This window comes from Vidua macroura, chromosome 7, assembly GCF_024509145.1.
Source record: "Vidua macroura isolate BioBank_ID:100142 chromosome 7, ASM2450914v1, whole genome shotgun sequence".
Lineage (NCBI taxonomy): Eukaryota > Metazoa > Chordata > Aves > Passeriformes > Viduidae > Vidua > Vidua macroura.
The window spans coordinates 3,929,323-3,956,587 of record NC_071577.1 but is presented as its reverse complement, the minus strand read 5'-3'; the positions used below and the strand labels follow the sequence as shown (position 1 = coordinate 3,956,587).

The window sequence follows — 27,265 nt, the reverse complement described above, 5'->3', positions numbered from 1 at the left end:
AGGTTCTTCAGGGGGGTAAAAGTCCCTCAAGTATTGCCATGGGTTCTGTTCCATCCCGACGGCACTGTGCAAGCAGCACAAGGTCCCCACCCTGGCTTTATCAGGCACCTGAAAGTCCCTGAGGTTCCTCACACATAAAACAGGAACGAGTGAGGGGCAGGGCTGGAAACAGATGAACTTTCAGGTCCCTTCCAATCCAAACCACTGTGACTCTGTGACAAAAATCTTTCCAAACCACACTGGTTCCAGTGCTGCCACTCTGCCCCATCATGCTGACCATCACTTTCAACGTTGCAGCAGCAAACTGGCTTATGAGCTTAACTTTGTTTTAAGACTTCTTTCTTCCAGAAGCATTTGCCTGCTGAACAGAATTCCTAAGGACAAGCAGCTATTCCTAGAGGAAGCCCTCCCATCTCCATCCCCGCCGAACCAGGCTCGATCAGCAGCGCACAGACCGAGCGGGGTCAATACTAATGAACAAACAAGGCAGTGCCAAGAAATATCCTGGCAGTGAAGGACGTGGTGCTGGGAGTATAACGAGGAAAGCTATTATTCTCAGAGCATGCCAAAGCAACACAGCAAGTGTGGAGGAAAATTAAGTCATCAGAGGAGACATCTCTTCTGAAAGAAAGTTAAACCCAAGATCTTCACTGCGGGCTTCTGCTCGAGATCCCCGACTATTTATTCTGCTGGGATCAAAGCCTGCTTTCCTCTCCTGGCAGGCAGATTATTATTATTTTCCTGTAGTTTTAACAAATAACAGTAATAAATAAGATATGCTCGGCTTTCTGGGCAAGTCCTGCTTGAGGTTACCTGCTTGTTCAAGGACTGCAGCTTTAAGACCCAGAGGTGAGTGTTTTGCTGGCAAAAACTCTGCTTTGTGTTGCTCTTATTTGGCTGTGAATCCCGACAGGAACCGTGGATTTAACTTTGTGAAAAATAACAGCAGAGATCCAAATCATTCCGAGGTAGGTACAGCAGAGCATGTGCAGGCCCTGAGGCAAAGGATGTAAAATGCTGCCTAATCCCTTCGACTGTCTGTGGGAATTATTAATAATGGAGTTGGAGAGGGGGTGGCAGGTCCTACCTGCGCGCTGGATCCCGACTGCTGAGATGAACTGGGCAAACTTTGGGAGCTTCCCACGAGCTCCAGCCCTCCTCAAACCCTGCCCGAGCCTCATGGGGTGGGGAGGGACCACTGCTGGCATCCACCGCCTCTTCAGGAAACGGAACAAAGAAACTTTATTTTCGCAAAAGAGACAATAGATACGAATGCGAGATGACTTTTTTCCTTTTTGTTTTTTTTTTTTTTTTTTTCTCCCCTCTTTTTAATAGCTATTGCCACTGTAACAGCAGCTAAGTGAATGCATGTCTGCAGTGTGAGCAGTTTTGATAAACAGCCTCTGCGGGCCACACAACGGGGATAATGTATCCTTAAGTACTGCCAATGAGCTGCCATTCTGCACAGCCAATTACTTCTGTGCGTCTGTCACTCAAAGGAAAAATGACTGAGCCCATTAGATCAAACCTTTGTCACTGTTCCTAATGCACTCTTAGGCCTCATTAATCTGAGGGAGCAGCAACACAGCCGCCGGTGCCTCATTGCCTCCCCCACAACAGGCCCACGTGAATCTTCTCATCTCTCCCCCAAGTGCACCACGTTAATCAAGCTCTCCTTATTACCCCGGTCCCTGTCACGGCGGAGAGCGCTCTCTCTCTTAAATGCTCTCATTATGGTCCATCTTTAGAGCCGGCTGAGTGGAAAAAAAAAAAAATTAAAAAAAAAAAATAGAGGGGAAAAAAAAAAAAAACCAAACCCGAGCCAGAGAGAAAGAGAAGAGGAAAAAGCAAGTCCGATCACATTAATATTCATGACAATAATTAGTATTCTAGGTCACTGAATATTCATGCTATTAGTTTGGTTTTTTATGGGTTTGCTGGATGTCCTGATTGCTGGAGTGTGGAGGAAAACAGCATGGTTGGGACTTTAGATGTCAACGGCAGTTCAGTACTCCAAACACATTTGTGAATTTTTTTTTTTTTCCCCTCCCCCGTTTGGTAAATCGACTTCAACCCTCCCGATGGCTTTAATATCTTAAAATCACTGGGGGGAAAAGCATGGACAGCCCTGCAAAGGTCTGAACATCCAACCAGTTCGTGCTGCGCCGTGTGACCGTCAAGACACCGGGATTTCATCGGGTGGACGAGGCAGATCTGGGATTTTATCCAGGATACGGCTCCACGGAGGCATGAAAATCATCCAGAGGGAAACAGGCACCGACTGCAGGCTCCAGTCACCTGCCTGAAGCTCCACGACACATTCCTACTCCTTTACCCACCTCATCAGCATTAGGGGTTTGCCCACCTCGAGAAAGGATTCTCAGACAGCTCATTTCTCCTTTTTTTTTTTTTTTTCCTGGAGAGAAAAATCTCAGCAAACTCATTTTTCTCAATATTTAACTAACGCAGTTATTTTATCAAATATTTATTTCATTATTGCTAATATGTGCCCTGCTCCTTTTCTGCCATTATTAAGGGATATAGGGTGCTGACAGTGAAAGTTTGTATTTCTCTAGTTCTGGAAAGGGCAAATCCTAGTCCTAAGGAACCAGAGAAAATGACCTTGAGTCATCCCTCTAGTGGGATGAAAGGGAAATCTCGGATGCACTTGAAATTGGGTTTTTTTCCTTTGAAACGAGCACACTGCCAACTTCTCCTTCCCGTCGCTGCAGCTGTATATCACTGAACCAACAGCAAAGCCACCCAGATGGAAAATTGACTAGGGTGATTAATGACAAAAGTAAGTCCCAAACTTGCATTTGTGATCTGTGGCAAACGCATAAAAGGCGCGCTGAAGTTGAAGTGCGGGAAGCGTTTCGCGCGGAGTCACCTCACGTCCCTCGCCCGACTGCAGCGTTAGCGACACATAACTCCCACCAACCACTCCAGGTCACCCTCAGCCACCTCCAAGAAGGGAATTCAGAGCAGATTCCTGAATTTAGGGCTCAGTTCAGCGTTTATTTACAAAGGCACCCAAGATCCACAGGCTTTGACAAATCTGCCTGTGCTTCTGAGCTCCTGGCTCGATAAACACTTTTTTTTACTCATCACCAGCCTGATCGTAACATCTGAATCCTCACAGTTACCCCCCAGTTAAAAAGGATTATCACATGATCTACAAAAACCACCAAGGATTTGATAGATGATCACAATCAATAACGGACAGGAGCCTCACAGTGATAAGAACGTGGAGCTGCCATTCCTGCAGCATCTGAAATGTCACAAGCAGTTAGCAGATAACAACCCTCAGCACACTTAACGATGGCCCTGGAACTAACACATTTGGGATACTTCACATACTGTACAGTCACCATTTTAAGGAAATTTAATAGCACCAAATTATTTAAATGAAGTGTTAATCAGGAAACAATTTATCTCTACACCATAAGCTATTTTTAGTCGTGAACTTTCTACATCAGTGACTCTTGCTACAGCGCAGGCTTTGGGTTGTTTGGAGAGGAGAAGAAATAAATGACTCCTGGGAGAGATTTCAGGAATAAGTTCACCTTCAGGTCAAGCAGCTCAAATCCAACCCAGTTCAGGAGTGAATGAAACCTGGACCCACTCCTGGCTCCAAAGCCAGGCTGAGCCAGCTCCTAAAGGGCAGAGAGACTGGCCAGTGGGATGGGCAGGACTCTGGCCCTGCTCCCAGCTCTTAGAGAAAGCTGGAACTGAGCAAGTCCAAGAATTACCCTTTTCTGAAGGACTTCCAACTGAGCTGCATCAACAGAATGATGCTCAGTGCCATGAAAATTTAATTTAAATTTCAGTTACTTCAGCATTGTTTGTCAGCTTGGATTGAAAATACCACAGCAGCGACATAATTTTAGATTGAAGGGAGTAAACATCCATTTCCCTCAACTCATAGTTTCCTACCAAGTTAGCTTACAAGTGTGAGCACCCTCCCTGAAGCCACAGTTAACAACCTGTTATTTGAAGTCTATACAACATAAACAACCCAGCTAAAAGGATGCTGCATCTCTCTGTATTTTCTGCGAGAAGCTGCCACACAGAATCCCAGTTCCTACACAATAAACCCCAAACTGCACCTCCAAGAATCCGAGAAGAGAGCAGTTTTCAAACCAAAGTCAACCTTTTTCCAGGCAAGGTGCTTGGCTTTGTAACAGCAAGAGCAGCCCAACCCTCTACTCCTTTCCCTACTTTCTGACAGAGCACAGAAAATATTCCTTTTTCCTGCTGCTGTTTCACTTCCATTTTGTTCACTGTCCCACCATGACTGTGACAATGGACTGTGTGACTTGATGTTAAGGGAAAAGTGTTTTTCCCAGCCTTTATGCCAAGGGAAACCCAGCAGGGAAGAGTAATCCGGAGTTTTTTTTAATTCAGATATTCTCATAAAGGTGGCTTTTTTCCTTTTTTTTTTTTTTTCTTTTTTTTAACATCTCTGAAACGGAAACTCTCAAGGACCGGAGCTGAGTTTGTGCCAAAGAACTGAGTTTGTCCTTCCCAAATCCCCAATATTGCCCTGATCAGCTTCATTCCCTCTATTCTGCTCCCAGCACTGTTATGGGAAGCACCTTGGGAAAGACCCTCCCCATGTGGGAGGAAACTGAAGGTTTCATCACTGAGGTCCAAAAAGGCTTCAGAGAGGGAAGGGGATGAGAAGAAGGAGGAGCTTGAGCTGCTCTGCTGCCTCACAGACTGTGGTGGGATCAAAAGAGTGGTTGAATCCCAAGAAATTACACTATTTGCTGAAATATGTACTTAAAATATCAGTTACAGGCAATCAAATGGGCATTTAATCCACAGATTTCTTGGCAAAGTTGGCATGGAAATCCCTCCTTAAGGGGCATCTTCCAAGCTGTGCTTAAGTGTCAAATGAAGGCATCAACCAAGCCAAGCAGCATTTAACTTTTGGGGATGAGGTAACGTGGAACAGAGAAAATATAGTGAATTTACAGGCCTAAAAATCAAAATAGGAAGCGCTGATTCTTCCTGTTTGGACCAAACCTCCTCCATGTGGCAGAGCTGTGTACAAAAATCTCCCAGTGGCAACCAGTAAGTGACAAGTTCAGCCCTGTGATCCATTTGAAAGCACCACACAGGCTCAAGACACCACTTTTCCCAACACTAACAAGAGGGGGGAAGCTCTGAGGCAGCAGCACAGCCTGCAAGGGATAATTTGCAGGTGTTTTGAGCTGTGTGGCAGGTAACTGCAGATATTCCAGGAGTCCTCCTGGCACTCCAGAACTCAGCCCCAAGTACCTACAAGGTCTCCCACCCATCAGGAGCTGTGACCACTGTCCCTGACCACATCAGAGCTCAGATGAAGAAGGCAGACACAGCTTGAGACAGTGCCCTTCTTTTCTTTATTTTCTTTCTTTTTAGTAATTCTTAACTGATTAGCAGCTCCTTTTTATGTTTGCTTTTAAGCCAATAACAAGCAGCAGATGCTGACCAGACATCGACAACAGCAAAGTCTTTCAGTGTTTCTAAGGAAGAGGATGAAGAAGCCAAGAGGGAGGAGAGAAGCTCCAACTATTCCCACAGTGTTATTTGAAATTCACTATCTGAATTTCCCAGGATTTGTAATTTCTGGCATAATTGACTTGTGTGATCAAACCTCAGGCTGGCCAGGACACACACACAGTGAGAGCTGCCTGCTGCAAACTGTCAGGGAAAGTTTCCCTCTGACCTGGCAAACCAAGTAGATGCCAAAACATGTAAATTCCACGCTATAAACCTTAAATTCTTACATATCTCTAACTATGTTTCCAAAACTTGCTTCTCTGAAGCTATCAAGTAATTTTTGACTGTGTTCAATTGCGTTAAAGGCTGAAATCCCTTTATTTAAATATCTCTCCTGCAGTTTATTGACTCAGTCCAGCACTTTTCTTCCCTTAATTAAAAATTAGGAAGTATATTGAAAACCAAAGCACTCCCCCACACCTAGTCATCTAAATTATATAGTAAACTGGAAAAAAAGCAACCCAACCATGAAGAATTTTCTCCTATAAACTCTGCCAATGCCAGGTCAAAACTTGAAAAAGGGTTTGAAGACTTCATGGCTTCAGACACCCAAGGTCCCAGCCTGAGATCTCCAGGAGTGTCTGCTCAGTGGCACCACTCTAAAAACCCATCTCAAACAGTACCATTCAGAGTTGGAAGGAAAAAAAAAAAACTTCTCTGTTTTCTCCTAATAAAAGGGAATATCTCAAAAAAGCAGGGAATTACACCTTGGCATGAAGGACTGGGGGTTGGAATTAGATGCTATTTAAGGTCCCTTCCAACCCAAACCAGCCTGATTCTATGAAGCACGAGACAGATAATTATTACTATCCAAGAGAAGACATTTGAATATCCAGGAATCCCAGGGTTGCTCATCCCAGGGGGTTTTGCACAGGGACAGCAGTGTGGGGATGGTTTTGCTGGCACATGCAGGAGGTGTCTATGTTACCCATAAATGCAAAAGGCACTTGGCACTTTATGGATGTCATCCCAAACATGCTGACAGAACTTCCACTAGACCATTATGAGTTTTGTACAAGCTGTGCATTTTACAAGATGAATTGTCTCAAATGTTTTCCCTTAATGCAATTTTTTAAAATCCACTTAGCTGTATGGACAAGTACTTCAGCAAACAATAAACATCTTTGTTTAGAGCTCAGAAGGAGCTATAAACCACTTCCACCAATAAATTAAAAAGCTTTCCACTGAAGAATCTTGCTGTTAGAAGAATGCATAATACTGAACTTTCCAAAAGTGGAAAGAAGGGCTGTGGATCTCACCAGGAAGCCATAAAAAGCCCTTTCAGATCATACAGCATTTGTTTTTCCTAAGTATTAGATAAGAGATCACAGATTCCTCCCATTTGTTAATGACTGTGAAATTATGTAGGGCTTTGGCAAGTGCAGGCTAACAAATACACAAAGACAGACACTGAAGGCTACTCAGAAATTCAGAATCTCTCGTGGGGGACAGATCAGCAGTCAGGGCTTAAAAACTTCCACATCAGTGGGTTTGTAAATCCCAGAGTGGTTTGGGTTGGAAGGGATCCTAAAGTTCAACTAATTCCACCCCCTACCATAGGCAGGGAGACCTTCCACAATACCAGGTTGCTCTGAGCACCACCAGTCTGGCCTGGAACACCTCCAGTTCTGGAGAGATATCCATCCCTATCCCAGCTGTTCATTGTAATTCCCTACAGACACTGGAAATGCAGATTTTCTCCCATTTACTTTTCCCCCCAGCAAGGCCTTCCCTTACCTGAATTTGGCGAGATGTGTAAACTGCTCATGTCTTTGGAGAGGCCGTTGGTTTTGGGGCTGGAGATGGGGGCACAGGCTGATGTGGCTCGGGGTGGCCTCTTCCCAGGGACCTTCACAGTGGTTCTCAGCAAGTCGATCTCTTTCCCGTGAACGTTCTGCATGTAATCCTGCAAAGAGAGGACAAAGCCCCAAAACACAACATCAGACAGGGAGCTCTGTAAGCAACAGAATTCATAAATGTGGTTTCACGAGGCTTTGGCCCTACATCCTCTGCCAGCACCCACCATATGGTATTCCCCTTCCTTCTATGGTCCTGACAATCGCTTCCACGCTTCTCACAATTAACCCCAAAAGTCTGGAGCTTTCTCACAGATCCTCCAGCTACCAGAGGTGATTCACAACACGGCCACATGTGGGAATTCACCGGCTAAAGGTCCCAAACAGAAGGAGAAGACCAGGCTGAGTGCCCCTGCTGAGCACATTTACTGGTGTCTCCTCTCTGCCAGTGTTGTATGCCCTCCTCTTTTTCTCCCTCAAATTTGGCTGGAATGGGTCAGCAGGCACCAAAGTTACAAAAGGGCACCAGCAGGGAAGGTTTCAGCAATTCCAGCGTTGTTCCCTTAGAATATGACCCTTCCTGCACCAACACAAAGCATCATCAAAGGGGAAAAAAAATCATGCAAATTACATCTGATTGGAGCAAACACTGGGAGCCAGAAGTGGAAAAGGATTTTGCTAATTCTTGCCTGGAAAGCCCACGAAGGGGAAATAAACAGAAAAGCAAATGGACATGGGTGTTTATATTAGAGGGCAAATTGATCCTGGGATACATCAGCACAGCTATTTCCAGGAGGGATGGTGGATGTTAAAGCCAGCACACAAGACACCAGAGTTCTCATCTCCTGGTACACAGGGCTGTGGTCACATTCCAGAAAAAAAATAACTGAAACTGGAACAACTATGAGGATTTGAAAAGCAACAAAAGAGACACTGTCTTGAAGAGGGCATGCAAGAGGGGCAGCACAGGACAGTAAAATCAGGGATGAAAAGGGGCAAGAGCATTGCCCAAAAGGATCTCTGGGCTGCCTAGAGAAGCTGTGGCTACCCCTGGATCCCTGGAAGTATCCAAGGCCAGGTTGGACACTGGGGCTTGGAGTAACCTGGGACAGTGGAAGGTGCCCCTGCCCATGCTAGGAGATGGAATGAGATGAGCTTTGAGGTCCCTTCCAACCCAAACCTCTCCTGGACTCTGGGATTAAGGACCCCAAGAGAAAAACAGTTCTTTGAGGTGGCTGGGAGAAGATCTGGGCTCCCACTTCACAAGAAATTTCCTGAATTTACCCAAAACCTGTACAATCCAGGGAGCTGATTGCTCCCTCATCAAGATTCTTCCACCTTCGGCAGTTTTTACAACACAAATTATTTATTCTGCTCAAAACCCATCAAAAACCTGGACCAGCAATAATTTCTTCATAGTTAACAGAAATCAGTGATAAAACCCTCAAACTAAGCCATCACAGCAGCTTATTTTTCCCAAGCTGAGAATTATTAACAGGAAAAGGTGGGGTCTGAACAATTTGTGGGGAGAGGACACAGAGCTCCGCTGCCAAGAGAAAAACAAAGGCAATCCACTCAGGAAAATTGCTTTACTAAGTGTTGGAGAACAAACACCTTTCATCCATAAATTATGAACTTGGCGGAACTTTCTTGTTCGGCTGTCACTTCTTCACAAATTAAAATACAATAAGCAGAAGATAGTTGAGCATTTATTGCTTGTGGGCTGTAAAGTGAGGTTTAATCAGAGAGCGACTAAACCTCGGCACATGCTCTTTCCTTGTAGTTTTATTTAACGCACGACCAACTTAAACTGGACAAGAGGGTTTTGGATCCAATTCAGATGAAGGGTGGGTGTGATTTCACGACTTGAGATGTGGCAGGGTGTCATTAAATGCCTTCTAGCTGGGTGCAAACCAGGCTGAGGTGAGCCACAAAAGCACTTGAGGAAGCCAGGGAGTGTTGGCAAACACAAAACCAACGCGTTGCGGCCGCCGTCGGAGCGAAGCGCCCGAACAACAACAGATGCCGGGTAGGTATTAATGTCAGCTTAAATATTTATGGGGATATATCAAATGTAAATAATAAAGGCCCTTTCATCGTGCGCAGGGTGCACGGCGATAATCTGCGGGTCTCCCCGAGGAGGGGAGGGCAAGGACAGCGTTCCCAGCCCCCTCAGATCCCTGCTCAGGGAATGAAAGTTCAAACTACAAAATGACGCCGGGGCTTCAGAAGCGCAATGGAGGGTTTGATCAGATTAGAACAGATGAGGGTCTTGCTGTCATCTGGAATATGCTGTGTTAAAGAGAAGACAGCAAGCTGGATTTTGATATGCAAATGGTACAGGGATAACTCCCCAAGATGTTAGTTGTAGAAAATGCTGATCCGAGAAAAAAGGGGAAAAAACCCTTTAACAAGGCATGAGGGTAATTCAAAGCCAAGTACTTTTAAACAGCACTTAACAAGTCCCTAGAGCCCACTCAACAGTGGGCCACCCCAGACGTGCCATCTTCTGCCCCTCAACAGCTTGAAAAAGTAGTAATTGCGAATCCATTTGCATTTTTCTTCTCAATTTGTCCGCGTTCATCATTCGGCGAGGCAGGGGGAAAGAAATAATAAAAAAAATAAGAATTAAAGCCAGCAGCAAAGCAGAGGGACCCCTCCCCAAACATGTGGCGCAGAGGAGACGCGGGCGCCCCGATCCCCCACGCCCTGCGCTCGCACCTCCGCCGTCGCTTGTTTTTTACATTTCGCTCCTAATTATGTTGCATCTATTGCCATACACTTAATTAGCTGCATTAATGTGATTTCTTTTCACATAGTCAAGCAATTAAGAGCTATGATTGAGTTTCATTCAATTAGCCTCAACAAACATGCTAATTGATGTCCCAGATGCAAATGAGGTGCAGTGAGAGAAACCTGCTAGCAATTGAGAGTTGTGGCGGGGGGGACCCGGCCTCGCAGCTCGCTGGCAGCAGCACGGCTTAACGCGGCTCCCCCTCCTCCCGGGGCAGGGGGGACACAGCCACGTCCCAAAGAGATCCCTGCAGGACTGAGTCCAGGAATCACGGGATTGAATCCGATCGGCGCCGTCCCCGGTTCTGGCGGCACGTTCCGCTGATCCCGGGATCCGAGGGACACCCAAGGTCTCCATCCCGGCTCCGAGCTGCTGAGACAGCAGGCAGGCCATGGCCTGCAGTCAGCACTAACTGGCAGCTCCATCTTAGTCAGAGCGGGGCGACGCTGCCTCCGCATCCATCAATCCATAATCCCCCAAAACGCGCTCCCCGCGTCGATTCTCATCCCTTTTCCTCCCCGGGTTACCGCTCCGCTACGGTGCCACCAAGGTGTTAATTTGACTACTCAAGGCCATTGACCATTATCTACAGGACTAAATAAACTGTTAAAGTATCAGGGGAAAATCAAAAAAGCTGCATTGACTAAAGATGACACCAAATATTACTTGACAGCCCTACAAAATGAATTGCCTTGAGTAAGAAAAGAACGATGCACCATGACACAGAATAATGTAAAGTAAAATTACTTTAGTTCTGCTCTTAATACAGCAGCTCTCTGTTTACAACAGCAGAAATTAATTTAACCAATTAACTGAGCAGGAGCCTTTCAGACATGCAAATTGAGCAAATGGGTATGATCATGTTTTCTAAACAGGCCTACCAAAAAGTGAGACCACTGTTTTGGGGGGCCTCTTTGGCTTTTGAATGCCAGCAGTCGTTGAATTTACATCTGCACATCACAAGGATTTCAAAGACACCCCACCAAGGGCCACAAGCTGAAGCCAGGCTACGTGTGGCTCTAGCTTGACGCCTATGTCCAAGCTGGCCCTGAACACTTCAGGGATGGGGCAGCCACAGCTTCTCTGGGCCTCCCCACCCTCACAGGGAGCAATTCCATCCCAATAGCCAATCTGAATCCACTCTCCTTCAGATTAAAGCCATTCCCCCTTGTCCTTGAGCTCTAGAGCCATCCTTAAGTTAAAGACATGGCTCAGATTATCAAAAACATGGATGTAAAAAATGTTACGGAGTTTGAGGGTTTTCAAATAACACAAGAGTGGTGGATAGGGAGAAAGCCCTTCACTGGGGTTGTAGTTTTACACTGGGCAAAGTTCACATTGAAACCACTCACCCCAGGATAAGCCATGTGTCACAACACTAAAATGTAAAATAATATCTGCTCCTTCCTAGAGGTCTCCCCATGTTTCTTCCATCTGTCCCACTGCCACCCGTTTCCAATGCTCCACATATGAAATGAGAGACTCTCCGAGAGCAGTGATTTTCCAAGGCTGTAATGGTACACAGGTATGAATATCACACTTTTTTTTTGTCTTTTTCAGCTATTCCAATCTCTCAAAAGCTTGTTTTTCCATCACTAGGAGCAGGTCCAGGCTAAAAATCCTCCCCAGATCTCTGCCTGGTTTCCACTGAGCAATGATGAGCTTCTAATCTATCCCTGGTAGTGTCCAAGGGCCAGGCTGGATGGCGCTGTGAACAACCTGGGACAGTGGAAGACATCCCTGCCCGTGGCAGGAAGGTGGAACGAGATGAGCTTCAAGGTCCCTTCCACCCCGAACCGTTCTGTGATTCTGTAAAAAACACCTTCATTTTGTGGCAGCTTTCCCCCTCTGTTCAATCGGACATAACACTCCTAAGGCTCCACTTACTGAGGTTGAAATAGTGTTTCCTGATCTGAGGCATAATAAAAATTATTATGGAAAAGGAAGTTTATGGTTGCACCTCTGGATGACATTTTAAAGACTGTGTGCAGCGTATTTTTTGAAAGACAATTCCAATTTTGTGAGCTGACCTACTGGACGCACAAAACCTATTGTTCACCCTCAGCAACAACCAAATCCTCTTCCCCCCAAACCAAGAGCAGCCTGGGAAATTGGATGGAGCCCTGACTTTTGTGCCTCTCTGTGGCAGTCAGACATTTTTATTGCAAAACGCCGTCTGGAAAAGATGCAAAACAAAATTGCTAAACTGCAAAAAGAAGAAAAGGAGGGAGGGGGGAGCAGAAGAAAAAAACAAAAGGCCCCCTTCCCTTTGCTTATTGAGTTCAAAGGCATAACATGCAGCACCCTGCAGCAAATGGGAAGCTACACTAATTTTAAAGCCATAAAACGCTATAAAGTGCCCTGCGGGGCAGGACTACACTGGAGCTAGTTGCACCTAAATAAGCCATGGTTCATTTACTTCGCAGCTTAGCCTAATGTAATCATCAGCAGATTCCTAGCCTAGAGTTGTAACAGGCACGGAGCCGCTGCCGCCGAGGCGACACTCCCAGCCATGGAGGGGCCGCCGCCACATCGCTGTTGATTAGAAAATTTTTCAGTTTTGACAAGCCCTTAATGAACATAAATCGCTCCTTGATTGGTTTCCGTGTGGGGCCACAGGCACACCTAAGAAGAAACAACAACAACAAAAAAAAAAAAACCAAAAAACCCACGAGTCTCCCCAACTCCTCGTCCTCATCGCTTTTCCCAAGAAGGGCCTGAGCCGCGGATGGAGCGTCGGGATATGAGCCGCAGTGGAATATATTCATCAAATGGTCCTGGGGAATTAGCTGTCCCCCCCCTCTCGCATATAAACACGGCCATAATGTCATTCAGCTTCATAATACACAGTTAATCTTAAGGAAAGCCATGAAATGTTATTTTCTGAGGAGAACAGAGGAATGGGAAGGCGGTCTGGAAAACACTGATCACCCTAAAGCGCTGTGTCCTGACAAAAGGAAGGTCATCATGAATCTGTTTGCTTCACGTTGGGAATCAAGAACATTAAATTTCAGTAATAAAAAGCACTGCCTATATCTATAGCGTGGTGTTAACCAGCTCCATCAGAGATGCAGGAGCAGGGAAGGAAGTCAGGGCAAGACTTGGAACACAAAAGCAACAGAACGTGGGTCCTTCTGTAAATGGATCCCTTATTTGCATAAAATTTTAAGAAAACTCTTCCCCTTGCACTTCACTTCTCATTCAGCCTTTGTAACGAGAGCTGCTGTAAAAGACAAACCAGAGTTTTACCATCCTGAGTAATTTATGAAGCATTTATACCCACAGCAGTTAGCTCGGCTGGACAGGAAGCTCTAATTTTATAAACCCCCCTGATTAATTATTAGCTTGGCTTTTGCCTTTTCAATTGCAACTCACTCTGATCCTCAGAATTTCCCTTGACTTTCTGAAGAAGGAGCAGGCAGATATGACACTGGAATGTGTGTTTGCTCCAGCCTGTGCACTCTGCCAAAGCACAACTGTGTTTGCCACACCACTGAGTGTCGACTCCCTCGAGGGCACAGAGGACTGGACAGATCCTTGTGGGTCACTTCCCACTCAGGATATTCTGTGCTTCTATGATCCTCAGTTTTATATCTTTCTCCCAAATTTATGTTCACTCCATTACATCTTTCAGATTAAGACAATAAAGAAGTTTTCCAAGAAGCTCAAAAGTGACTGAGTGATCTGCACAGCTACAGCACTTTATAAAAATCAGAAATTACTATACTCATATTTAACTGTTCCTATCATTCATTTTCTTCTATCCTAACCAATGTTTTAGGAATGCTAGTGGATAAAAGAGTAACTACAATAAAGCTTCAGATTTATCTTCATCAATACTCAAGCTGCAGGATTTGTTTTGATCACTGCTCTCTCAGGAGGGAGAGCTACATCACGTGTGAAAAGTAACACAGAATCCCAGAATGGTTTGGGTTGGAACAGACCTTAAAGCCCAGCCAGTTCCACCCCCTGCCATGGACAGGGACCTTCCACTATTCCAGGTTGCTCCAAACCCACTCCAGCCTGGCCTTGAGCACTTCCAGGGTCCTTTTGTCGCTCCAAGTCTCTCTTTACCAAAGGCTATTTGAGGATTAGTTGTTGATAGGAAATGCCAGTTAAAAGGCCCTTCAGAGCCAGCCAATATCCAGCTTTACATTCCTTCAGAGCAAAAACAGGGGGGGAAAAATGGACATACAAGATGGCATTTTAGAAATATGTGAGCATGAATATTTTTATTGAAGCAACACAAACAACACACTTCAGAGCTATTGAACTGCCTGAGGTAACACAACCTGGAAATAAGGCTGAGCTGCAACGATGGCTGTGGGGGATATTCCTAATGGGAAAGGGAGCATGGTTCCCTTGGCTGGAGCAGCACCAGGCTCTGGGGGCTGACTGGCCACACAGGACAGCACACTGCTCTCAAGGATGAGGCGAGATGGGATCCTGCATTTGCAAGCAGGCCTTCTGTTTCCAAATAGTTCAGGAAAATCACAAGAGCTGGTAGCAAAAATTTCAACTGCAGCTCTGAGAGAAATGCTGGGACCTGATACCAACACAGAGGGCATTCTCTAAAGCCTCCTGCTTCTCACCATCTGCTTTTTCTGGAGGAAATGGCCAAGCAGAGAAAGCTCAAACAACACCTCAAGCCTTAAGGGATTTTACAGTGTTTGTAGGGTCTCTCCAGAGAATGTGTCCATATAATGTATTGCTGAAGCTCTTGTGCCAAGTTTAGCCTGGTGTCGGATCTGACTCCTTATCAGGCTGAAATGTTGCCTTTTTTAAAAAAAAAAACAAAACCATCCAATATATTTGAGGATAGAATAACACTGCTAATGCTCACGTGGGCTGCTCAGCCAGCCAGTGCTGTGTTTAAGGGAGAATTTGGAACTGTGGCTAGTGTCAGATGAACTGAGCAAACCAGGTGAATGCACACCTCCCTCATGGAGATAAGCCAGACTTCCCCCCCCACCCCCAGTCACGTTTACAATCCCCAGGTCATCACACTAGACCAGTGAAGATGAAGGTTAAAGGTTGCAGCCAGCAAACACAGCCTTGCTGTGTAGATACCTGGGGTTTGTGTACCAGATGTGTTCTAGATGGGCATCACACCTTCCTTCTCATGTATTTAAGCAGCTCTTCTTCCCCCATAAGGTGCCCCAGCACTGTGCTTTTATTTGAAATCAAATCTAGACCAAAGTAAACATAAAAGGGGAAAACTGCCCTTAGCAAAAAATAGCTGTTTTCAGCCTTTTCTCCCCTTTTCCTTCTTTTCATAAACGAGGCGCAGCGATGGTGAAGACACAAGGGCAGAGAACGGACATCCACAGCTAAAGCTTTGTCACGTGCCGACCTGTGGCACGCTGGCAGCCCTGTGGCAGGCAGCCAGTGGTGAGGCATCATCAGCTATTCATCGGGAGAAGGCTCAGACAAAGCAGTGCTGCCCAGCAGGTATCCTGGTGAATGCATTCCGGGAGCATCCCGCCATTAAAAAGCCAGGAGATGCCTCGGCAAATTCCCCCGGGGCCCTCTGGGGAGGCTGACGTGGAATTTGCTGGCCAGAATTTTAGTGATCCACTCCACGGCTCTGCTCCAGAAGCCCAAGATGAATAGGGAGCTCTGGTGAACTTTGAAGCCTGCGGGTCAAAGTTCTCTCTCATTATCCCCAACCATTTTCTATCGGCGGAGCTCCTCGGCGTCCCAAGGGACGGGAAGGTTTGAGGCTCTTGAAAAAACCTGACACGACCAAGTCAGGACACAGTAGGGTGCTTATGTACACATATTTTTCTTCCCCCGTTTTCCTCTCCCCCCACTTTCTTGAAAAGAAACGAGAGGGATTTCGCTATTGTGTCAAACATCAGCCTGGTGGCATCAGGAGTCGCTCGTGCGGCTGGCACAATGCCGCGCTCATTTCAGCGCGCTGCCCTGCCAAACAGGCCTGACCCTCCCAGGGACACCTCCTCTGCAAGAAAGGGCCTCATTTGATTTTCCCCTCCCCACCCCAAAACCTTTCATTCTGCAGGCAATGCTTTCAAGGAGGATGTCAGGCCTGGATTCTGCAGTACCTATTTTCCACGTTAAAACCACTGCTTTGTGCCTGAGCTGCCAACAAATGCATCTGGCAGAGACAACCGATCCACCCGTGGCCAAACCTCGAGCAGTATTTCACACAGTGCTCACTATCACACTATCAGCCACTCCACATTGTAACTGGCCCTTCAAACACAAGGTGTTAGGCTCTGACTCAAACCACAGGCTGGACAGAGCAAATGATCCCCTAAATGTCCTGTTTCTGCCACCACTAGAGGCCAGCCCGCCTTTCACTGCAATTAAAAATTCACTCCAGAATTAAAAGGGCAACATTTTGATTAACTAAAATGATCTGCACATTTGAAACTACCCAAATCTGATGAGAGCTAGGCTTTGCACAAGTTTAGGAAACTGACTTTAGATGGCTAACAAAAGCTCTTTTCTTCACTGCTGCTTAATGGGAAACTTGATAGGAATAAGGCCCAGATTTTTCAAAACAATGTAAGAAATTATCCCAGACAGCAATGCAAGCACAGCATTAAAAATTCATCGCTTTCTTGTGAAAAAAAGGAACAAAAAATTACTGACAAACAAAAACCAGCATAACCAAACCAGAAGCACAGTATCAGAGCTCTGTTTGGGGGAAGAACCTCTCACCTGGCAATCCCCAAGAAGAAATTGTGACACTCCTGCCAACAAAGTTTAGTACAAAGTGCACTGGAAGCGTGACTGAAAATATCTGTGGTTCCCTCACACACCCCTCTGATCCATGCAAGGAGGAAAAGGCAACACCGAGCCCAGCACCTTCTTCTTGGCGTGGGGAGGCACGGTGGAGGACAGAGGGAAACAATTACAGGCTGGTAATTACTTCTTCTTTAAATGGATTCTCTGTAATCTCCGATGGGTTTACCTCTAATCTCAAAGTAATTACGTGTAACCTCAGTGGATTCTTACTCTGGGGGCGACGCCGCAGCTCCGGGGGAGCCTGCAGAGGAGAAGTTTCTCCATTGTCTGCCAGAGCAATGAAAAACTCACACATGCACGGGCCCTACCAGGAACAATAGAGGCTTTTCCAGCAGCCAGGAAGGGGCCAGGGCACACACAACAGCCTCCTCCTTGCTTGATGACCAGCACAATGGAAGGCACGCTCAGGTGGCAGCTCCATGGGGGCACGCGCAATCCATGCTTCCCTTCTGGGAGCAATGCCAACGCACAAGTTTGGGGGTTTCAGGGCTACTTCACTGCAGAATTAGTCACATTTAAAGGCACTAAAAGTGACCAAATTGGGCAGGAAGACGTGAACTACATCACACAAAGGAGCAGTGAAAACCCTGCTCCAGAACACAAGGGCTGAGGGACAAGGTTTCTGATGGGAAGCAGCAATGCCTTGAAGCTACTTGTCATCTAATTTACCACATAATTTTTAAGAGGCATGGACATCACATCAGAAACCAGAGCAAAGCATCATTATGGCAGGATCTGAGACTATAAAATCTTGTGTCAAGGCAGGGAAGAAGTGCTAATATTCCACAGACAGGGAACAGCAAGTGGGGGTAAGCACAGCATCAGTGTGGCCAGATATGGATGTGGCACTTGGGGACGTGGTTTGGTGCTGGGCTATAGCTGGGTTGGATGATCTTAGAGTGCTTTCCAACATTAATGATTCTAGGGTTCCATGCTCCTCAGACACCACCCATCTAAAGCAGAAGTTTCCTGCCAGTTCCAGGTGCAGGTCTATAAACCCCAGAATTTATAGGAAATGCATCAAAACCTTGATTTTCACTCCTTAATGTAAAAGCGCCCAGGAGGTCAAGATGTCACCAATAGGCTTGGTGAAAAAATTGGCCCTAAAAACATTACAAGTGGCAACCCTCTGATTTGCATAGGTGGGATGATGATAAAATACAAGACCAGATATTATATAAAACCACACACACACACATATATATACATATACAATATAAATATACATTATATATCATATATACATATATACACAAATATATATATATAATTTATATAATATATATATATTTCTATATGTAGATAGATATTTCTATATATCTATATATCTCATATCTATATCTATCTATCTCTCTCTCTCTCTCTCTTTTTATATATATGTATAATATATATTTTACCTTGGTGAGGGTCACACCATGATTTCTGGGGTGGGCTAGTCCTGAGTGGGATCTCTGTGCTCCTTCTACCCCCAAATCCATACTAGGAGTTGTGTCACACACTCCGAGGAACAGACAGCATCCTTGGGACAGGGATAGATGCCTCAACATGGAAAAGTTGTATGGAACATATTTTAATGGCTATGCCATTTCCAAAAAGCTGCTCAGAAATACTCCTGAATAAACCACAAGCCCTGCACACTGACAAAGACCTCTCCTCACTCTTTACTACCTCTAGGAAACTTTTCCTTGTAAAACACTTGTTTTTTTAACCCTGGGATCTACAAGTCCATAAAAGAATGAGCAGCAAATAAAGGCCTAAACAGTTCCAGCAGCCTCTGGGGATGCCAGGAAGCCCCAGTCCCAGCGGAGTCAGAGGAACTGGAGTGCACTCAGACTTGCAGCAGGGAGTTTCACTTCAGGTGATGATTCTTTGAGAGGGAGGGGAATGCAGAGAGAGGAAGAAGCTCCCTCAGCACAGTGGGCTCACCAAAGGCGTGCTGAGCCTCCTGTCAGGGCTGGGTGTTCCCAGAGCAGGCAGTACTCACGTGCAGGCTGGGATGGTAGGTCAGCACGCCGTTGTCACACAGTGTCACGTACTTCTTCTTCCACTCCTTGTTCAGGGACTTGCCACTCCGCTTTAGCAGCATCCCCTGGTGGGGGAGAGAGAGAGAGAAAAGGTGAAACGACCACACAAACAACACACAGCTGCCTAAGACAGAGAGAGAGAGAAGATGCCTTTCCAGATGAGCATTTTCAGACAGGCTTTCTCCTGCAAGTGACACTCTTTCCCCTGCCTCTTCCACAATGCACATTCCCTCCACTGGCTTTGTCCAATGGGTAGAAAAACCCTCTTTTTCCTTGAATTCCATGCCTCAGGAAAGCACATTTTAGTGCGACCCACCATGCTATGCATTTCCTTACCCTCTAAAATAAATGATGAGCTGCAGGTTGAGGGAGGATCCTACTGTGTGGCCTCTCCCTCCAGCATGCTCCTGGGGATTCCCTGCCCACAGAAGAGCACACATCTGTGTTCTCATTCCCTCTGCACAAAGGTGACACCACCATGGAAACCCCTGTTGGCTAACATTCCAGCAAAAGAAATCCCAATCCCAGGCAAAACAAAACCAGAGCAAATACCAAGTGTTTCAAGCAAATCCTGGATAATTTAATGACAGAGGTGTGACTGGAGAAGAAAGGAGGTGGGCAGAGTGAATCACCTTTCCACCATACTCCATCAGGGATGAATGACAACGATCACAGAATCCCAGAATGGTCTGGGTTGGAAGGGACATTAAAATCCAGTGCCACCCCCAGCCATGGGCAGGGACACCTTCCACAGGACCAGGTGGCTCAAAGCCCTGTCCAACCTGTCCTGGAACACTTCCAGGGATGAGGCAGCCACAACTTCTCATCAACAGCAAAGATAAAAAGTCATCATTGTGTTCCAACAGACAAACAGGAACTGCTACTGTACATTGACCTGTTCTCAGCTACAAAACTGAAATTCACTTTGAAAAATAGAATACCACATGCTGTAGAACACTCCAGGTAGTAAATGAAGAATGTACTTCCTTAGGAAATTTTCATTTCCAAGCCCAAGCCAGAAGGCAGCTCCTAATGGTTCCAGACAGTATTATGGTGGTGCAAAGCCTTACTGGAATGTCCAGTGGAGATCCTATGCCCAGTACCTACCACAGGGACGCAGTGACTGGTGTCACAGATCAAGCTCTGATCAAAGTGGACACATACCCATTTCAGTAAGTCCCAGCTAGGAATACACCCAACACAAATTTCAGCTCCCTAATGCCTATAAAACAAGTTTTTCCCTTCTCATCATACAAGGCAATTAAAATAAAGGGAAAACAGAACATAGAAAGATGCCCTACCAAACACAGTGCTTCCAACTCCCATGGAGTTCTTCTTGTTAAAAGTGGTTTGAACTTTGAAAATGAGTTCCACTGTTTGTTTTCCAATTAAACTTGCAGCTTTATGAAGTGATCCCTCTGCAGACCCTATCCCAAAGCCAGGAGGGAACATGGGTCAGCTCCACTCCAGTAGAAGTTGTGCTCCTGGCCACGCAGCCACTTCAGAGAAGAACCCTTCCCAACGCACTCCATGGATGGGACCGTGAAGAAAAGCTCCTGCTGGACACCTGAATAGCACAGTGATCCAAACTCCCAACTTTCTGCCTGTCTGCGGGTCACACGTCTGTATTTTTTTTGTCTTGCTCCTTGCTAGAACTCAAACTTTTTCAAGGAGAACGGGGCTTCTGAAACGCCTCCTCACAAAAGCTCCTGCTCATCCCAATTACTGCCTGCCGGCGCTTGGAGACGTTGTTTTCTTCTATTAAAAAATGAAAGCTTATTTCTGCCTTTGACTCCCCTGTTTGTCTATAGGAGGTGATCTGTCTCTTCACCTTTCCCATCTTTCATACCTCACCTGCAGCACAGCACTGGTGTTTAGGGGGACCCAATTCTAGTTAGTGCTGTGCCGTGGGGATCAAAAATTACTGTTTCCCTGCACTGGTTTGTTCTTCAGACCTTCTAATGGGGAAAAAGCAGTAAAGATCACAATGGGGATTTTTTTTTTCCCCTTTGTCTTTTTTTTTTCAAGTTTTGAAGCCAGTAAAATGTACATATTTCATAACCTCTTAACTGCTCCTTTGCTATAGAGAAAACATGTCATTACTTACATAATTTCAATTCGTGTCAATTATAATCTCAATAAAGAGTAAGAATCTACCACGGTCGTGATTTTTACTACTTAAAGTTTTGCTACTATCTAAGCATGAATTATGACATTCTAGTTTTGGATCTAAATGAAGAAAATTATTCAAAATGAGGTTTTACCATGTTTTTAAAGCAGAATTCTGTGCTTTGATGTTAAAAAAACCAAACTAAAACCAGCCCACCCAGCTGAGAACTGAATACGGATGATGGACCTATTTGTGCCTCACTAACAAACCAGACTTCCCAATCCATTTTCTTCAGGCATTCCTTCGGCAAACAGAATCATTTTCACATTATGTGATAATTAAAAGTATCTTGAAGTACCTGGAGAGCAAACTGCTGTGAATACAAGGAGCTAACTTAAAGTGCTATAAAGCAAAGCAGCCCATATAAACCACAGTTTTTATCCCCAAGGCCACTACTTTGTGGTAATTTTATAGAATGGTCTGGAGAAATGGTCTTAGTATCAGAGTTTAGATCAGTTATAAATGCACGTTAATGTTAGCTATAAGTAAAAAAAAAAATGGCCCTCATGAGAGGAAATGTTATTTAAAAGACAAAAAAAAAAAAAAAGCCCCTTGCTCCAGTCACATATGGCTACATTTGAGTCACATCAGATCCTGTGCTGAGGAAATGAGATCCAGGGGTTCCTGCTGACCCCTGGTACCTCCAAGGCAATTCAAAGGCAGCTTGGGCACATCCCCAGTCACTGCCAAAAAGGTCCCCATGTACACACAGCGCACTGGAAAAATCCCATTGAGTTCCCAAGCTATGCAGTAAGAGCCTACATAAATCTTCTACTCCAAATACCAATTTTTTTGGTCTAAATAATCCCTGCCTCAAATAATCATTAATTGGATGATGCTATTTCCCCTAATTTGTATGAAATCTTTAATTTCTCACAGCCCTCCATGGACAGTTGGGTGCAGCTCCAAAGCCTCCAGACTCAACACTAAGAATTTAACACCTCTGATTTCCACACAAACAGAGCAGAACTTCACACCTCAAATCGACTTTTTTTTACCACCTTCCCTCCAAAACGGCAACTCTGTGTTTAAGGGAGGAATGGTGAGTCCTCCAGCTTGTGGTTTGAAGGAGCTGGAGGAAAAGGGCTCCAAGTGGAGTGCATGGAGCTCAGTCCCTGGGTTTTGCTGGAGGATGCAGGGAGCGAACGGAGCTGGCTCTCCATTAGTAATGTGCGTGCTACGTCTACTCCCAGGAGGTCATTGCAAGCCAAAAGCAATGTTAAGTGTACAAGCTTTAAATAACTTACAAAGTTAATGTAATGAATGCAAGTGTGATCTGAAATCCATCACTCAGTGGCTTGCTGTAGCCTCAAGCTGTGATAAAACACCACTCATAAATTTATATTAAAACTCTGTTCGATAGCAATTATTTACCAACAAAGATTTATTGATTGCATTTGCTGTTAGGGACTGGGGCCCTAACTGAGTCAATCAGCTTAGGCTGCTGAGCTCCAGGGCACCTGGGGAAGTTACAGACTGCCAGCAGGCTCTGCAATCCCAACATTACCGTGGGAGCCAGGAGCAGCTAATGAAAAGCCGCCAGCCTCGGATTGATTGGAGCCAAGGTGGAAAGAAAACAACACACCCAGCACTGGTGAAGGGACCAGGGCATGTGGTACACCCAGTTCACCTGAATACACAGCAACCAGCAAAATCTGGCTGCTCTGGGTGCCTTCTGTGAGCTCCAAACCTTGCCTGCTTAAATAACGACTCAGTGGCAAAAAAAAAAAAAAAAACCATCGATTTGTTCTACAGAAACATTTTAGGTTTTAAATAGCAAATTATCAGCATTTCAAAAAGTGACCCCTTGAAGTTGCTTAATGCTGCACTGAAGATGCTGGCAGATGAGAAGCCTTAAAAATGGTCTTTGAAGCCAGCAGAGCCAAGATTGGACCTTCTGGAAAAGGAAATACGGTACCTACAAGGCAGAGGTTGGAACTAGATGAGCTTCAGGATCCCATCCAACCAAAACCATTCCATGATTCCGCTTTGGTTTCTATTTTCTTTCAGAAATTTACCCCACTGCCATGGCTGAGGTGCAAACTTCTGCCAGCCTTTTGTTTCTTCACCTCCCTAATTTTTAGCCAGCCCCATATTGTTTCCCTGATGCTGTTCTGACAGAATGAAACAGGTAATGTCACACTTCACCATTAACAACATAAATTCCTAATTTTCCACGGAGGTCTGTAGCTCCCACAGCCATGATTAGCAGCTAGCACTGCTGGGAATTTTCTACAGCTCCTGTGCATCCTGCTCAGAAAAGAAAAACTCTCAGTCATGAGAAACCTCCTCCTTCAAATAACTTCGAATAATCCACTCAGTCAGGATCACAAACCAAATGCTACGTACAAATTCTGGTCAACAAAACACCCACTCCTGTAAATCTCTTAATGTGGAGAACAAATGCTGGTGAAACCCCCAGGACTCAATGGCCAGCCAGCTCTGCACAGTCTGTCCAACAGCACTGGGGCCACCTGACAATAAACAAGAGATTAATTTTTCAGTGATTTTTTTTTCCTCCAGAAGATTCAGTTGTAACAGGTTTCTGGTGTTAAAGTCCATTCTTCCAGCATATGGCAGATACCAGCTCAAAGTGTTTCCCCTCCAAACAATACCTGCATGCCATGGGAAGCTTTTGGTAGTGACTGAATCATTGATCCATAGAGAGTCAGAGAATCCCAGAATGGTTTGGGCTGGAAGCAACCTTAAAGCTCACCTCATTCCATCCCCTATCACGGGCAGGGACACGTTCACCTAGACCACATTGTTCTCTCTTTAAACCTAAAGTCCTCTAGGGAATGAACAATGTATTGGGAATCTTCCACAAACATGTAACTTGTTTTCTCAGTTTCCCAGACTTAAGCATTTTTTCCCCCAGGAATTTAAGGGAATGCTGCTTGGTCTTTTGGTCAATGAGACGTGAAGCTGGTTTAAATTTTTATACTTGGAAACCTGTAGCAAAGTTCCCTCTCCCTTCTGATACTTAAAGGGGGCTTATAAAAAAGAGGGAGAGGGACTTTGGATAAGGGCCTGGAAAGACAGGACAAGGGAAATGGATTCATACTGCCAGAGGGAAACTGGGATAGATGGGATCTTGGGATGGAATTGTACCCTGTGAGGGTGGTGAGGCCTTGGCACAGAGAAGCTGTGGCTGCCCCTGGATCCCTGGCAGTGTCCAAGGCCAGGTTGGACGGGGCTTGGAGCAGCCTGGGCTAGTAGAATGGGGGTGGAATGGGGTGAGCTTTGAGGTCCCTTCCACCCCAAAGTATTTTTGAATTCTATGACCTCTTACAGTAGCAGAGCACAACTGGGGACCAACTGAACCACAAAAAAAAAAAACAAACTAAAAAAAAAAAAAAAAAAAAAAAAAAAAAAAAAACCCAAAAAAAAAAAGCTTTTGTAAGAGCCTGGAGTGGCTCTGAAGAATTCTGAAAACAGGAGAGCTCAAACATTCTCCAAATTCAGTATCTAACAATAACGTTGCAAAAAAACCCCTCCAAAACCTCTATGTTCTTACTACAGTTGTGCACATGGAAAACCCCTCCCACCTCCCTTAAAAACTGGCACAGCAGCAGCAGCAGAGTTTTGCTACAAAGATGCTCTCACATTGCAGAAACTATTCAAATTTATGTTCTGCGCCTTTACGAGAAAATGAAATCAGAACATTGCACCCAATTCTCTTCTAACAGTCCCTAAACACCAGGCAGTGACTGCACAGCAGGTAATTACTCCATGAATGGTTACCTAATGCTGGGGCTGATCAGCCATGATTTCCATCTGAAGACAAAGAACAGAGAGGCTCTAACACCTGACTTGGTGAGCAGGAGATAATGGTTTTGCTTAAACTTGAAGGACAATCAACATGCAACTCGTTATTTTCCAAGCTCTCTGCACACAAGCTACCAAAAAAAATTAGAAAGAGGTACTGAAAAAAACCCCAATGCTGATTAAGCAACTCTTATACCACATCACAGGACCAGCAACGAAGATTGCCACCAAAGAACAGCCACCAAATTCCTACAAGAACAGCAGCAGTAGGGATAAACTTAATGGGAAGGACAAACTTAGTGTGCACTGTTACTGCATCTTCATTTTTAATCCCAGAATGGTTGGAAAGGAGCTTAAAGCCCATCTCATCCCACCCCCTGCCATGGGCAGGGACATCCTCCCCAATCCCAGGTTGCTCCAAGCTCCATCCAACCTGGTCTTGATTACTGACTGCTCCAATATTTCAGCCTCTGGATCTTGCCAACACAGGTGATGCATGAGTTCCTCCAACTCTTCTCGAGTTCTCCTTCAGCTGGCAGCTTTGGGACAGGGGCACTCTTTCCTTAGCCCTGCTTTATGACTGTTTCTAAAATGAGAGACTGAAATCAACAGCACATTGCAAACTCTACAGTTACAGCCACCACACATCCTTCCTGTGGAGCTGAACATCCAAGTGTGTTACAAAATCCAATCAGGTATTTAAATGGCTGGCACATCTTTCACTCTAACCCCAGTTTACCTCTCTGAACAGGACACAGCACGAGAAAACCACATTATTTTCCTGTCTTGCAGTAGTTTCTGTCTCTGTTGCCTTCCAAGACTTATTTTGCTTACTCTGGACTGCTAAAAGAATAGGAAACAAAAGAACCCCAGCCCTTAATAACCTCCAGTAGTTGGCTTATTAACCCCTTGGCACTGGCAGCTGTGGTTTCCCTGACACCAGCAAAATGCACTTCGATGCAAATCATTACCTTGGGCAAAGGAAAAACAGCGTTGGGAAGCGGATCTGATGCGAGCAAACTGTGGGAAAGGCTCGGAGAGCGGGAATGTCCGGGAATGGCTGAAGGGTCAGCGTGGAAAGGAAGCCACAAAACATTGACTTCTCTCAAGAAACAAACAGCCTTGGGTGGGGGATGCAAAATAAGGAATCCTCGTGCAGGCATGACCACTCCTAGGCAGAGGATCTGCTTTTCCTTACAGGAGCATTCCCCGATCCCCCCAAATTCTCTTTATCATATTTTATATAAAGCAGGGATTTGGCTGGGGGAGAGGAAAAGGGAGAAAAGCCATGAAAAGCTTAAAACCCAATTTTAACTTTCTCTGCTGACACTATAGTGTTTCCATAGAAACATCAGGAAGACAGACCACTTAAGAGCAGCTTTTTTTTTTTTTTTTTTTTTTTTTTGTAGCCATGTTTGGCACCATACCCCTCCCCTGGACAACCTATTATTTCACAAATGGATGCTTTCTGCAGCCCGTTCTGTGCAGGCTCCGATGGAGGGGGGGAGAAGAAAAAGAACCCTGGATCTTTAACCAGTTCCCTTGTGGTCCCCTCCCTTTTTTGTTGGTAATATTTCTGTCATTCTGCCGGGGCTATATGGTACAAAGGGTTACACTTTAATTGAGCTGTCAGCATCTCCAACAATCCTATAAAACTCCGATTATGCACGGCGGGGTTAGTGACACACTTGTTATTGTGGATGCCCTATTTGCTAAACCCGGGCCCCCCCCCCCCAGGTCACCTCACCCAGGCGACCTTCCTGTCATTAGCCTCGTCTATTCCTACCTCACCGCTGTGAAAATCACACAAGGAAAGGCTTCAAAGCCCTTGCCAGGACTGAATTCGACCAGGAGCTAATCACCCACAAATCCAGCTCAAATGGCAATAATTGGCTAAACTGCTCACCTCTCCAGAGCTCAGCAGTAATTTGGGATAATAAAGAAAAGAATTATTCAGCTAACTGCCCTGAAATGTATGCTTTGTGACCGACACACTTCACATTTTAATAATGATGGACACAAAATCCAATTTAATACAGCATCGGCTGAATAACAAACCCAAGAATGCTGGCAGGAAAAAAAAAAAAAAAAAGTGTGTGTGCATGTGTGTTCCTTTTTCCCTTAAACTGTGTTCCATGTTATTGTACAGAAAGGATTCACACTTCATGTCAGGAAATTTTGGGACCGAAAAGGCCTTCAACAACCAACCAAACTCTGCTCCATAATGGGATTTTAAAATTTATTTTAATTTTTTTTTAATCAAAAGGAACATCTTCCTTGAAAAATAAATTTTGCTGAACAGTTATACCTCTGGTCCTCAAACTTTTGTAGGGGTGGGAGAATAAATACCTTTTTTAACAAAAAAATCTGCAGTAGAAGGCCACCTTCT

General features: G+C 45.2%; 1 protein-coding gene across 10 annotated transcripts in view; it reads right to left on the bottom strand.

The window, feature by feature from the left end:
• AGAP1 (ArfGAP with GTPase domain, ankyrin repeat and PH domain 1) overlaps positions 1-27,265 on the bottom strand; it is a 343,329-nt gene that overhangs the window by 136,170 nt on the left and 179,894 nt on the right. For all 10 annotated transcript variants that reach the window (XM_053981906.1, XM_053981905.1, XM_053981897.1 and 7 more), the window contains 2 exons: positions 18,899-19,003; positions 7,288-7,456 (listed from right to left, as the gene is read on the bottom strand). In XM_053981906.1, the coding sequence (XP_053837881.1) occupies positions 7,288-7,456; positions 18,899-19,003 (274 nt within the window). The remainder of the gene's footprint in view (positions 1-7,287; positions 7,457-18,898; positions 19,004-27,265) is intronic.